The 13,455-nt window shown below is 38.1% G+C and overlaps 1 protein-coding gene and 1 non-coding gene across 16 annotated transcripts in view; one reads left to right on the top strand and one right to left on the bottom strand.

Annotated features, from left to right (window-relative positions):
* SYNJ1 (synaptojanin 1) overlaps positions 1–13,455 on the top strand; it is a 107,943-nt gene that overhangs the window by 40,021 nt on the left and 54,467 nt on the right. For all 15 annotated transcript variants that reach the window (XM_027773956.1, XM_014589909.2, XM_027773959.1 and 12 more), the window contains exons 7-10: positions 5,541–5,602; positions 7,123–7,219; positions 9,375–9,544; positions 11,858–11,939. In XM_027773956.1, the coding sequence (XP_027629757.1) occupies positions 5,541–5,602; positions 7,123–7,219; positions 9,375–9,544; positions 11,858–11,939 (411 nt within the window). The remainder of the gene's footprint in view (positions 1–5,540; positions 5,603–7,122; positions 7,220–9,374; positions 9,545–11,857; positions 11,940–13,455) is intronic.
* On the bottom strand, positions 2,035–2,141 carry LOC114008802 (U6 spliceosomal RNA). The gene has a single exon (XR_003550301.1). It is a non-coding gene; the product is annotated as a U6 spliceosomal RNA (small nuclear RNA).

Below are 13,455 nucleotides of genomic sequence, written 5' to 3'. Positions count from 1 at the left end.
CAGCATTTTCCACAAGTAGTTTTATTGTCTGAGGTCTTAGGTTCAGATCTTTGATCCATTTTGAGTTGACTGTTGTTAATGGTGAAAGATGGGGGTTCAGTTTCATCTTTCTGCAGGTGGATACCCAGTTTTTCCAGCACCATTTACTAAAGAGGTTTTCCTTTTCCCAATGGATTGACTGATATCCTTTGTCAAAGATCAGTTGGCTATAAGCTTTGGGAGTTATTTCTGGGGTCTCTATTCTCTTCCATTGGTCCACATGTCTGTTTTTATGCCAATACCATGCTGTTTTGATGACCACAGCTTTATAGTATATCTTGGGATCAGGGAGTGATATGCCTCCTACTCCATTCTTCTTACGCAGGATTGCTTTTGCAATACGAGGTCTTTTATGGTTCCAGACAAATTCTATAATTGTCTTTTCTAGATCTCTGAAGAATATCTCTGGTATTTTGATTGGAATTGCATTAAACATGTAGATTAATTTGGGTAGAATTGCCATTTTGATTATGTTAATTCTACCAATCCAGGAGCATGGGATGTCCTTCCACTTTTTTATGTCACTTTCAATGTCTTTTTTAAGATTCTCGTAGTTTTCTTTATAAAGGTCTTTGACTTTCTTAGTTAGGTTTATCCCTAGATATCTTATACATCTTGTGGCTATGGTGAAAGGGATTCCTTTCTTCAGCTCTGCTTCATTCAACTTGTTGTTCATAAATAGAAATGCTATAGATTTTTGGATATTGATTTTGTATCCTGCCACCTTACTGTATTCACTTATTACTTCAAGCAGTTTTTTCATGGATACCTTTGGGTCTTCTAAGTATACCATCATGTCATCTGCAAATAAAGATATTTTCAACTCTTCTTTGCCTATTCGAATGCCTTTAATACTGTTCTCTTCTCTGATTGCAATAGCTAAGACTTCCAGTACTATATTAAAGAGCAGTGGAGAAAGTGGGCAGCCTTGCCTAGTACCTGTTTTCAGAGGAAAAGCTTTCAGCTTTTCCCCATTCAGTATAATATTAGCTGTAGGTTTTTCATAGATTGCTTTTATTGTGTTCAGAAATGACCCTTCTATACCAATCTTACTGAGAGTCTTAATCATAAAAGGATGTTGTATTTTATCAAACGCTTTCTCCGCATCAATTGAGATGATCATATGGTTTTTATCTTTCTTTCTGTTAATGTGGTGTATTACATTTATGGTCTTGCGTATATTGAACCACCCTTGCATCCCTGGTATAAAGCCTACCTGGTCGTGATGAATGATCTTTGTTATATGTTGTTGGATACGATTTGCGAGTATCTTGTTGAGAATTTTCGCATCTATATTCATCAATGATATTGGTCTGTAGTTTTCCTTTTTTGTCATATCCTTATCTGTTTTGGGGATGAGGATGATGGAGGCTTCATAAAATGAATTTGGAAGGTTTCCTTCCTTTTGAATCTTTAGAAATAATTTTAGTAAGATAGGGGTTAACTCTTCCTTAAAAGTTTTGTAGAATTCACAAGTGAAGCCATCTGGGCCTGGGCTTTTCTTTGTTGGGAGATTATTAATTACTGATTCAATCTCCTGGCTTGTTATAGGTCTATTCAGGTTCTCTATGTCTTCCTGATCCAATCTTGGTAGATTATATGCATCCAAGAATTTGTCCATCTCCTCCAGGTTATCTTGTTTGTTGGTGTAAAGTCACTCATAGTATCTTCTAATGATATTTTGTATTTCTGCTATGTCTGTGGTAATATTGCCTGTTTCATCACATATTTGATTATTCTGGTTTCTTTCTTTCTTCTTCTTGATCAGTCTAGCCAATGGTGTGTTGATCTTGTTAATCTTTACAAAGAACCAGCTTTTGCTTTCATTTATTTTCTGTATGGTTCGTTTATTTTCTATTTCATTTATTTCTGCTCGAACCTTTATTATTTCTTTTCACCTGTCTCTTCTTACAGTCTTTGTCTTGAAATCTACTTTGTCTGAGATCAATATCACTACTCCAACCTTTTTTTTATTTCCATTTGCATAGAATATCTTAAAATATGGAACGCTTTATAAATTTGCATGTCATCCTTGCGCAGGGGCCATGCTAATCTTCTCTGTATCGTTCCAATTTTAGTATATGTGCTGCCGAAGCGAGCACACATTCTCTCTTAATAAGTCTTAAATCATGGTATGCCTCCTGAGATCTATGCCTAGTTTAGTGCTACACAGTCAATTTTTGGTTGAATTGAAGTTCCAAAAATACGCAAACATGAAGTAATAAGACTGATGGAAAATATTTCATACCACCCAACTAAATGGCTTTTTAAAAATACTGTTGATACAACTTGCTTTTTTTCCTAAAAAAAATTTAAAAAAGGAATTACTTTGTTATTTATTTATTTTAATTTGAACAGAGAGGGACAGAGAGGGTGAGAGAGAGAGAGAGAGAAAATGGTGTGCCATGTGGGATTTCAACGCCCTTAACCACCACACCACCTGCCGGCCCCAGATGCAACTTGCTCTTAAATTAGGTAAATTTATGGGATTTAAAGCCTTAAAAACTGGGGTGCTACTTTCATCACAATTGATAACAGCTCTTTTATTTTAGAATTTTTCCTTTAACATTGACTAATTCAGCATAGTCTAGTCTAATCAATATATTGCTATGTGTGCTATGATATGTAGCTAGAGTCTGTATGTGTTGGTGAGTGGGTAGTGAAAGCCAGCCCCTGGTGTCTGAAAAACATGAGAACTTGTATTTTTTTCATCTTATTGATAGCTGCAGTACTATGTAAGTTCAATATTAATCATGAACAAAATGTCTTGAATTTTTAAAGAGTTATAGGCAATTAACCTGAGATTATGCCAAAGTAAAAATGCAATGTTTGAGTTTTCTGCAGTTTAAAATACTAAATGTCCTGGGGCATACATCTTTAAAATTCTGAATTTTTATAAAGATTATTGAATACTATAACATGAAATTAAATATACATGTGACATTAGGCTAATCTGTTTCTTATTAAAAAGAAAAATAAAATTAAAGAGAGAATACACTGGTTTTCAGGACAGTCATTGGATTGTCTGACTTAGGAACTTGAGGGAGAAGGCTTAATGAAAGATAATATTGTTAATTCAAGTCTTGGAGTTGGATGAGAATATCAATGTTCTGATTTTATTTGTCAGACTACATGATTGATTTGGCAACCCTCTTCCCAAATCCCTTTAAAGTCATATCATTCACAGATTAAGAAGAAGGGACTTTGATCCCAAAGTCCCAGAACTTAATAAAGTTCAGGAAAATAATCTGGTCTCACCTTTACATTTCTTCTTGGAAACTGCTAAATATTTCTCAGTTTTACCACATATTTCTGCCACTTCCCTGTGTAAGAAAAGAAAAAATTATAACAAAACACGTAGTTTTTTTTTATCTTGTTTAATTTGCTTAACATACAATTTATGATTGTAAAATGTGCTATTATGACAGCCATGTAACTGCAAAGTTGACCTGGAAAGTCTCTTTCTGGGGAGAAATGATGCTTTTAATTCTTTGGAGCTTTTTGTGAGGGAGAGGTGAATATAGAGTATTTAGCATAGCAGAGAAAAAAATATGGATATTTTACTGGTAGGCAACTTGGGAGAGTGACAGTTGAGGTCAGGAGACATAAAATCTCATCTGAATCCTTCTTGAAATTAGTTACATTGATTTAAGAGGGCAAGTTATTTTGCCTGTCTTTATTTCAGTATTTTTATTACCTAAATGATAATAATATCTGTTGTCTTATACAGGGCATATAGTTTGTACTTAAAACAAGGTCTTTTTTTTTTTTTTTTGGAGGTTTTTGCGATAGGGCGCATGTGTTCACCCAAAAGACAGAGAAAGAGAAATAGAAAGCAAGAAATCACCTTCCAAGGGGGATGGCCACGCCGCAATCCCTTCTCTTCTCGAGATCTTGGGCACACACACATGCATGCCTGGTGTGAGTTTAAGCCACTGGGTCTTGGACTCAAACCATGGTCCAGCGACATAGCCATTACACAAACTGCTGGTCCTCGAAAGCACTCTTTAAAATTAAAAAAAAAAAAAAAAAAAAATTATTTCATTTTATTCATTGTCATTTATTTATTTATTCATTCATTCATTCATTCAAAGTTGACCAGGGAGAGGGACGATGAGAGAGGACAGTGAGAAAGCAAGTTGCCCAGTCCAGGACTCTTAACTGTGGTCGGTCATGTGGGAGTCCAGCCACCTTAACCACCACGTCACCTGCCAGACCCATATAGGAAAGCACTCTTAAAAATATCTTCTGTCACTAAAAATTTCCATTAGTTCATGAGTATTTCATAATTAGGTAACTTCTAGTTCTTATATTTATGAAGTTTCTTTTTTATAAATAAAAGGGAAGGGGAACCCCTAAAACTATTTTTTTAAAAAAGAATTATCATGAGTGAAAAAGAATTATTGATCTAGTAGATGGTGTGGAGATTAATGCAGCTGGATCCCACATGCCCACCTGATGATTTGAGTCCTGGATCTGGCAGCTTGAAAATCACACTGGCACGTGTGCATGTATACCCAAAATCCTGAGAGAAGAATGGAGGAGAAAGGATTGTGGTGTTCCCATCCCCATTGGGGAGTGATTTCTTACTTTTTCTCTCCAGCAAGTGCAGTTGCCCTATAGCAAATTAAAAACAAAAAAGAGGGAACCTGCAGTTAGCGCAATGGCTACGTCGCTGGACTCCCACGTAGTTGACCATGGTTCACGTCCCGGACCCGGTAGCTTAAAACTCAGGGCGGGCGCGTGTGCGTGCGTGCCCAAGATCCCGAGAGGAGAATGGAGGAGAAGGGATTGCAGCGTGACCATCCCCCCTGGGCGGTGATTTCTCGCTTTCTGTCTCTATGTCTCTCTCTGTCTGTCTGGCGAGCGCACGCGCCCTATAGTGAAAACCTCTCCAAAAAATAAAAAAATAAAAAAAAAAGAATGATTACTCTGTGTCCAGCAAATGAATCACTACATATTTTTTAAAATAATTATTTTATGGGACCAGCAGATGGCATAATGATTACATTGCTGGACTCCTACATAGTCAACTGCAGTTTAAGTCCTGCACCAGGTGGCTTAAAAATCATGCCAGGCACGTGTACATGCATGCCCAAAATCCCAAAAGGAGAATGGAGGGGAAGGGATTGTGGCATGGCCATCCCCCCTTGGGAAGTGATATTTTGCTTTCTGACTCTCTGGCGAGCATATGCACCCTATAGCAAAAATCTTGGGGGTTAGGGGGAGGAGAATTATTTATTTTATTTTATTTATCATTATTATTACTGTTTTTAAATTTGCTACAGGGCACACATGTTCACCAGAGGGAGGAGGGGTAGAAAGAGAAAGAAAGCAAGCCATCAGGCCCAGGACTTAAACCATGGTCGGCCATGCGGGAGTCTAGCACCTTAACCACCACTGTACCTGCTGGTCCCTAATCACTATACATTGTAAGCAGTGATATTTCTTTTGTTTATATATTGATTTTGGTATAATTAAATGTATTTTTCTTGTCTAAGGTGGGATCTCATCGTGTCCGGATGTCAAGGGGATTTGAAGCCAATGCGCCTGCTTTTGACAGGTAAAACTATTTATATTTACATAGTGTTATAAATTTTGATAATGCCCAGTGGTGAGACTAGTTATATTTGTTGACTCATTTCAACACTTTTGGCTCTATGTAAAATTCCTTCTGACTTCTAATTTAATGGGAAGATCATGACACTTAGTGCTATGATTTCTAGAGGGACTAGTGCTGGAAGTGTGGGTCTTCATCTCTTGGTCTTAAAATGTCCTTTACTGATGTGCTATCCAATACAGTAGCCAATAGCAACGTTTATCTGTTGAGTGCTAGACATATGACTAGTTCTAATTGAGATATGTCGTAAGTGTAAAATGTACCTTGGGCCAACTGCAGCGGCACCGTGGCACCGCAACACTCTGCCATGCTGAAGCCACATGGGAAGGCCCCAGATTTGGGTCCTGAGAGGTCTCCCTGTACACATACACATGCCTGTGTCCATGATCCTGACTGACTGAGGCTGGGGTGTGGATCATGGTGTGAAGACCCCATTGGGGGTGCCTGTCTCTGCTTCTCTCATTCTCATTTCTTCCTTTCTTTCTTGGAAGAAATAAATGATATACTTTAAAAATACACACTGGGGACCAGCAGTTAGCATAACGGCTATGTCACTGGACTCCCATGTAGTCGACCGCAGTTCGAGTCCCAGACCCGGCGGCTTAAATTCACACCGGGCGCATGTGTGTGCATGCCCAAGATCCCGAGAGGAAATGGAGGAAAGGGATTGCAACAAGGCCATCCCACCTGAGGGATGATTTCTCACTTTCTGTCTCTCTGTCTCTCTCTGGCGAGTGCACGTGCCCTATAGCAAAAACCTCTCTCAAAAAAAAAAATGCACACTGGATTTCAAAGACTTAGTCCAAAAAAAAAAAAAGGAATAAAGAGTATCTCATTAATATTCATTTTATATTGATTGCATGTTGAAGTGACATTTTAGATGTGTTGAGTTATTGAATTTCATCTGTTTCTTCTTAATCATTTTTAATGTACCTTCTTAAAAACGTAAAATCATAGATGTAGCTCATGTTATTTTTGTTTGTTTGTTTACCAGAGGCTTTTCATGGCTTCTGGTTAGAAGCTGGAGTAGAAAAAAAGACTTAGATACAGGACGAGCTCTTCTAAAGGCTAGAGCTAGCAAAGAGGTCCCTCTGGATACTCGTGGGGGATGTAATGTCCTCACGTGTGAGCCATGGGGCTGTTGTCTCCTGCCCCTCCTGCCTTCCCAGCGCTGCTGGTGACTGGTGTTCTACTTTGTTTTGTGCCAGCCTCAAGGTGGGAAGAGAGTTGGATGGCTCCATAGTTCCAGCATAGGGGCTCTTTGCATCTATAAATCAGAGAGAAAAGCACATTAACCAAGTTCTCATAAATTCAGAGTTCTGAGACTGTGTAGAATGAATTGATACCAATTTTGAGTTTAAATATTGCCATGTAGCTTCTGTTTAATAATGGATTCTTGTATATCAACAAAAAATCGGGTCTTTATTTTGACATATACTTATTTCTTTTCTTTCTTTAAATAGGCATTTTAGAACACTTAAAAATTTATATGGTAAACAAATAGTAGTGAATTTGCTTGGATCTAAGGAAGGCGAACATATGCTAAGTAAGGCTTTCCAGGTAAGCATGGTCATTTCTTCTTCCATTCTGGCCCATGGGCACCTAAAATGATATTTAAAAAATAAAATAGCACAATAATCAAGTTCTTCGAGTAAGAAAACTAATTCCTAGGAAACGCTTGGGCACTTGGAACTTGGGCCTATTAGGCAACAGTTTAGGCTGATGTTGCATAAGTTTGGATTATGGAAAGCTTTCAAGGCAATGGACACTGTTTTCTAGTCTGCTTAATTACTTCATAGAGAAGCAGAAAAAGACCTCCCCAAAGTGTTCATTTATCCCTTGTAGACAAGTATTAGGCAGTTTCCTCCTTCATCCACACATTGCTTTGCCCACTTCTTAGAAATTATGTAAATCATTGCTTTAACCCTATGAAATGATGAACACTGCAGTTACACATGTTCAAGATTATACCTTCTATATTTATGAGAGAAAACTTAAGAATTTTAAGTAAAAAAGAACCCAAAGAAATGCCTGAGTTCTTAAGAAATGACATTTTAACAGATACTTTTTTCTGTTGTTTTTAGGTTTTTGCCGTAGGGTCTGTGCACTCACCAGAGACAGACAGGGAGAGAGAGAGTGAGTGGGAAAGTGAGAAATCACCCCCCCCAGGAGGGATGGCCAAACTGCAGGCCCTTCTCCATTCTTCTCCTGGGATTTTGGATGCACACGTGCCCAGTGTGATTTTCAAGCTACCAGATTCAGGACTCAAACCACGATGGATCATGTGGGAGTCCAACATCTTAACCACCACACCACCTGCTGGCCCCCGACAAATGCTTATTAAATAAGTAATGGATTAATATAAATTATAGTGTTACATAGCATTATAAATTTAAAGAAAATTGTTAGAAAAGATTTTCTAAGGTTCATTCTCATAAGTCTAAAAATAGCCTAATTATTTGGCTATTTTTAAATCTCGTTAAATATTAATATATAGATTATATACTTTATAGGGTGACTTTTTATGATTAAACTTTAAAATTTGTGTATATATTAAATAAAAGCATAAAATAAGATTTTTAATTTTTAGTAGGTTTTGTCTTAAAAAATAGGTACTTTATTTTGAGGTTTTTTTTTTTTTGAGAGGTTTTTGCTATAGGGCGCGTGCGCTCACCAGACAGACAGAGAGAGACATAGAGACAGAAAGCGAGAAATCAACCCCCAGGGGGGATGGTCATGCCGCAATCCCTTCTCCGTTCTCCTCTCGGGATCTTGGGCATGCACGCACACGCAACCGGCGTGAGTTTTAAGCCACCGGGTCTGGGACGCGAACCACGGTCGACTACGTGGGAGTCCAGCGATATAGCCATTACGCTAACTGCTGGTTTCCTACTTTGAGATTTTTATGATAGGTATAAACAGCTATTAAATTTATGTTACAGAAATAAAATGCTGGTGACTGGAAATAATATTTCATTTTCTAAGCTAGATGAGAATATTATTTAAATTCTCTGACGTCATTATTTCATGTAATCTCTCAAGGGTAATATTGGGTCATTGGGAAAGTCGTGACACACTTTTGCATTAAAAACATAGAAAAATATGTCATGACTCTTCCGACATGAGGTTTTAGGAGAAAAATTTCACTAGATATCAAGTATTTTTCCACTGTATCGCTAGTGTTGAAAGTTTTGTAAAAGTTCAAGAGATTGAGAACAGCAGATGGTGTAATGGTTACGTCATTGGACTCCCACATACTCAACTGCAGTTTGAGTTCCAAACCCAGAGGCTTAATACTCACACCAGGCACGTGTGTGTGGGTGCCCTAGATCCCGAAAGGAGAATAGAGGAGAAGGGATTACACATGGTCATTCCCCCCGGGGGGTAATTTCTCGCTTTCTGTCTCTCTGGTGAGCACACACACCACATAGCAAAAATCTCTCCAAAAAAGGAAAGAAAAGAAAAAGTTAAAAAGACCATAATGAGGTACTTTTTTTTTGCTTTTTTTTTTTTTAGTGTTGCCAAGGCATACTTCAAGGGAGGCCCCAGAGGTAGGTACAGGGACCACTACAGCTGTGTCTTGCATTGAAGGAGAGAAATTGCACTCAGTTCCCAACTGAAGTTTTAACTTAAAATGTAAGGTTTCATATACCATTATATTGATAAGATCATATTTAGTTAACATTTAGATGAATATTTGTATTTTTACTTTCAGAGTCATTTGAAAGCTTCTGAACATGCGGCTGATATCCAGATGGTGAATTTTGACTATCATCAAATGGTTAAAGGAGGAAAGGCAGAAAAACTACATAGTGTTCTTAAACCACAAGTCCAGAAGTTTCTAGATTATGGATTTTTTTATTTCAACGGAAGTGAAGTCCAAAGGTTTGACTGCTCTGTTTTTCTCTGCTTTTTAAACTGTTAACTTTGCTATAATTTAAAAATTGTACTTAACATTGAACTCTTTACTTTCCCTTTTTTCTTTTTTTTATTTTAAGATTTTTGCCACAGGGCACATGCTCTCACCAGAGAGGCAGAGAGGGAAGGTGAGAAATCTTCTCCAAGGAGTGATGGCTATGCCTTCTCCTCCATTCTCCTCGCGCGATTTTGAGCATGCATGCATACATGTCTCGTGTGATTTTCTTTCTTTCTTTTTTAGAAAGATTTTAGCTGTAGGGCACGTGTGTTTGCCTGAGAAACAGAGAGAAAGCGAAGAATCACCTCCTAGTAAGGATGGTCATGCCACAGTCCATTCTCCTCCATTCTCTAGGGATTTTGGGCATATGCACACACATCCGATTTGAGTTTCAAGGTGCCAGATCTAGGGGCTTGAACTGCAATCAGCCATGTGGGAGTCCAACACTTGAACCACTACACCACCTGCTGGGCCTGTAATTTTTTTTTTTTTTTTTTAGAGATTTTTGCTATAGGGTGTGTGCACTCACCAGAGAGACAGAAAGCAAGAAGTCACCACCACCACCACCCCCCCAAGGGGGATAGTCATGTCACACTCCTTTTTCTTCCATTTTCCTCTCAGGATCTTGGGCATACGTGCACATGTGCCCGGCGTGTTTTAAGCCACTGAGTCTGGGACTAAAACTGTGGTACACTACATGGGAGTCCAGCAACATAACTATTACGACATCTGCTGGTCCCAGGCCCTATCATTTTCAAGTCACTGGCCCCAGGACTCAAGCCATGATCTGGCTCTAGGACTCAAGCCATGGTCAACCATGTGAGAATCCTGCTCCTTAACCTCCACACCACCTGCTGGCTCCTTAAATTTTCCTTTTTGAAATTGAAATTTATAATGTAATATCTTTCTTATACTTGATTTTAATCATGCAAATTCAACAAATAACAAGAGGTTACATTATTGAGCAAATATTATAGGTCAGGCAGTAAACTGAGTATTCACAGGATCAGTAACAACAGTTGGAGAGTAGGTTTTGTTTTTACGCCCATTTGCATTTGAAGGAACTGTATAAATTGTTCAGTCATGTAACTAAGAAGTATTAGGGCTGGGATTCATCTGGCTTCAGAGCTCATGCTGTCACAAAATTATTCTACTTCTCCTTTTTATTATTAGTATTTTAAATTTTTAAAAATGGCTAGAGGGCATGTGCACTTGCCTGAGAGAGAGAGAAACCAAGGAAGAAAGAGAAGAAGAAAGCATCCCTCAATAGGGCGTGGTCACACTGTAATTCCTCCTCCTCCAGTTCTCCATCCTTCAGGATTGGGGCATGTAGGCATGTGCACCTGGAGTGTTTATCAAGCTGCTGGAGCTAGGATTTGAACCATGATTGGCCATGTGGTATCTGCTATCCTTAATTGCTAGGATGTAGGGCCAGCCCTCTGCTTCTCTTTCAGAGCTAATGTTTTAATATTCCTTAACCTCACTGAAAACTGTTAAATACAAATAGAAGTCAAACATTTTGCTTTCTGTCTGTTTCAGTGTAATTTAAATCTTAAACTTCTGTAAATTAGAGGAGAAAAGTTCAGAATATAAGTTATGGTAAACTTCAGTGAACAAAATTCAAATTTTTAATTTTTTTCAGTTTGTGTAATATTTCATTTTGTATCAGTGCCATAGAAATATTATAAGACAGTAAAGATAACAGCTTAGATTTTTTTAAACCTTACTCCATAAAGATTCAATTATCTTTTATATGCAAAGAACTATAGGACTGTAAACCTTAGCTCCTAACTACTGGCCTGATTAAAAATAAGTGTATGATAAATACACAATAAGGAAAATATAGCATGGATCAGCCCTGTTAGGTGGTCAGGAGTTGCACAGAGAAAGCCCCCAGATCTGGGCCCCATCAGCTTGAAAAACACTGGGCATGTGTGCATGCCCCCAGGATCCAGATGGGATGGAGAATTGGACAAAAAAAGATTGCAGTGTGTCCAGGCCCCACTGAGGGATGCTTTCTCTCTCTTGTGCATGTTTGTACACAGAACTGCTGGTGTTAAAAAATATACCTGAAAAATGTTAATAGTTGTAGAATCTAGATGGTGGATGGGTGAATGTTCACAGTACAATTCTTCCATCTTTTCTGTATGTTTGAAAAATTGTAAAGATAAGTTGTAAGGGGAAAGTGGGTGGTTCATTTTAATCACATCAATTAGTTTCAGTTTGCTTTAGCTTTGTTTTCATTCCAAACTACCTTTTTAACTTTACTGAATTTGTTACAGATGCCAGAGTGGTACAGTTCGAACAAACTGCTTGGATTGTCTTGATAGAACAAATAGTGTGCAGGCATTCCTTGGCTTAGAGGTAAAAAAATGAATTAAAATGTATGTGCTTTGTGTCATGCCTTTTTGAGTACTTTTGTGATACTTTTCTCATTACATTCAGAAAATCTAAATGTTATGCTTCACTAAAGGCATTCTTTACTTCTATTCTTTTCTTAGGGGAGATAAAGTCTCGAGTAGTGTAGTGTAGCGTTTTCTTTACTGTCACCTATATTTTCTATTTATCTACTCCGCTCCACTGTTCTTTACCTCCCTTCTTTAAAAACTGCTATTTATATATTTTCAAAAATCGCTGCTTTATTTGGCTTTTATCCTCTGAGTTGTCTTTTAAAAATATGATGGTGACGTGTTTATACATACATATATATATATATATATATACACACACACATATATATATTTGAGATTTTAATGTATTTATTTGAAAACCTAGTTCTGTGAAAGAGCACACTAAATAAAATAGTCATATATCTTCTCTTTAACCAAAGACTTGGACACAAGGTTATTCCGGTCAGCTGAGAGGCAATGATACATGCATTGAGGGAGGCAATGATACATGCATTGAGAAAATTTGTTCATGGATACCTGCTATTACAAGCTGCTATTTTTGACAGCTTGTAACTCAGTCCTGTTTAGCATTTTCAAATTTGTAGCTACAAAATAACAGGATCAGATGAAAATGCTAATGTTATTGAGAATGAAAATAAGTGATAGGACCAGTAGATGGTGCAACAGTTACATCGATGGATTTCCACATAGCTAACCACGATTCAAGTCCCTGACTGGGTGCCTTCAAAATCATGCCAGGTTTGTGTGTGTGAGTGCATGTGTGCCCCAGATCTCAACAAGAAAATAGAAAATAAGTGAGATTCAACTTTTCTGATAAGATCTTTGTCTTTACCCCCTTATTCATCAAAACCAGTCTAACTGTCAACATAATTTTTTGACAAACTGTGTTAAGACCGAGCTTCTTTCTTTTCTTTCTTTCCTTTTAATGTGTAGGGATCACTTAGGCTTACCACACAGAAAGAGGGAGGAGAGGGAGAAAGAACACTCCAATGGGGTATAGTTATGCTATAACACCTTCCCCATTTTTCTTACCATACGAGGAATTTGGACATACATGCACGTGTGCCTAGTGTGTTTCTCAAGTCATCAACTTCAGGACTCAGTCTGTGCTGTCAGCCTGATGAAGTCCAGCCCCTGCTACCACCAGGTCAAAACCACTAATTAGGGCGGAGGTTTCTTAGTCTTCCCTCTTGTGCAAGTTAGGGTCATGAGGCTGAGATAGATTTCATTTAGTTCCATAAGAACTTAAGCATACTGTTGGGTCGCCAGGAAAGTCATGACACATTTTTGCATAGAAAAATATATCATGGGAACCAGCAGTTAGTGTAATGGCTATGTCGCTGGACTCTCACATAGTCCACCACGGTTCACGTCCCAGACCTGGTGGCTTAAAAAACTTATGCCAGGCGCGTGTGCGTGTGTGCCCAAGATCCCGAGAGGAGGATGGAGGAGAAGGGAGTGCGGCATGA

This window comes from Tupaia chinensis, unplaced genomic scaffold (assembly GCF_000334495.1).
Source record: "Tupaia chinensis unplaced genomic scaffold, TupChi_1.0 Scaffold000392_1, whole genome shotgun sequence".
In the NCBI taxonomy this organism is placed as follows: Eukaryota; Metazoa; Chordata; class Mammalia; order Scandentia; family Tupaiidae; genus Tupaia; species Tupaia belangeri.
This window is presented reverse-complemented; position numbering and strand designations above follow the sequence as displayed.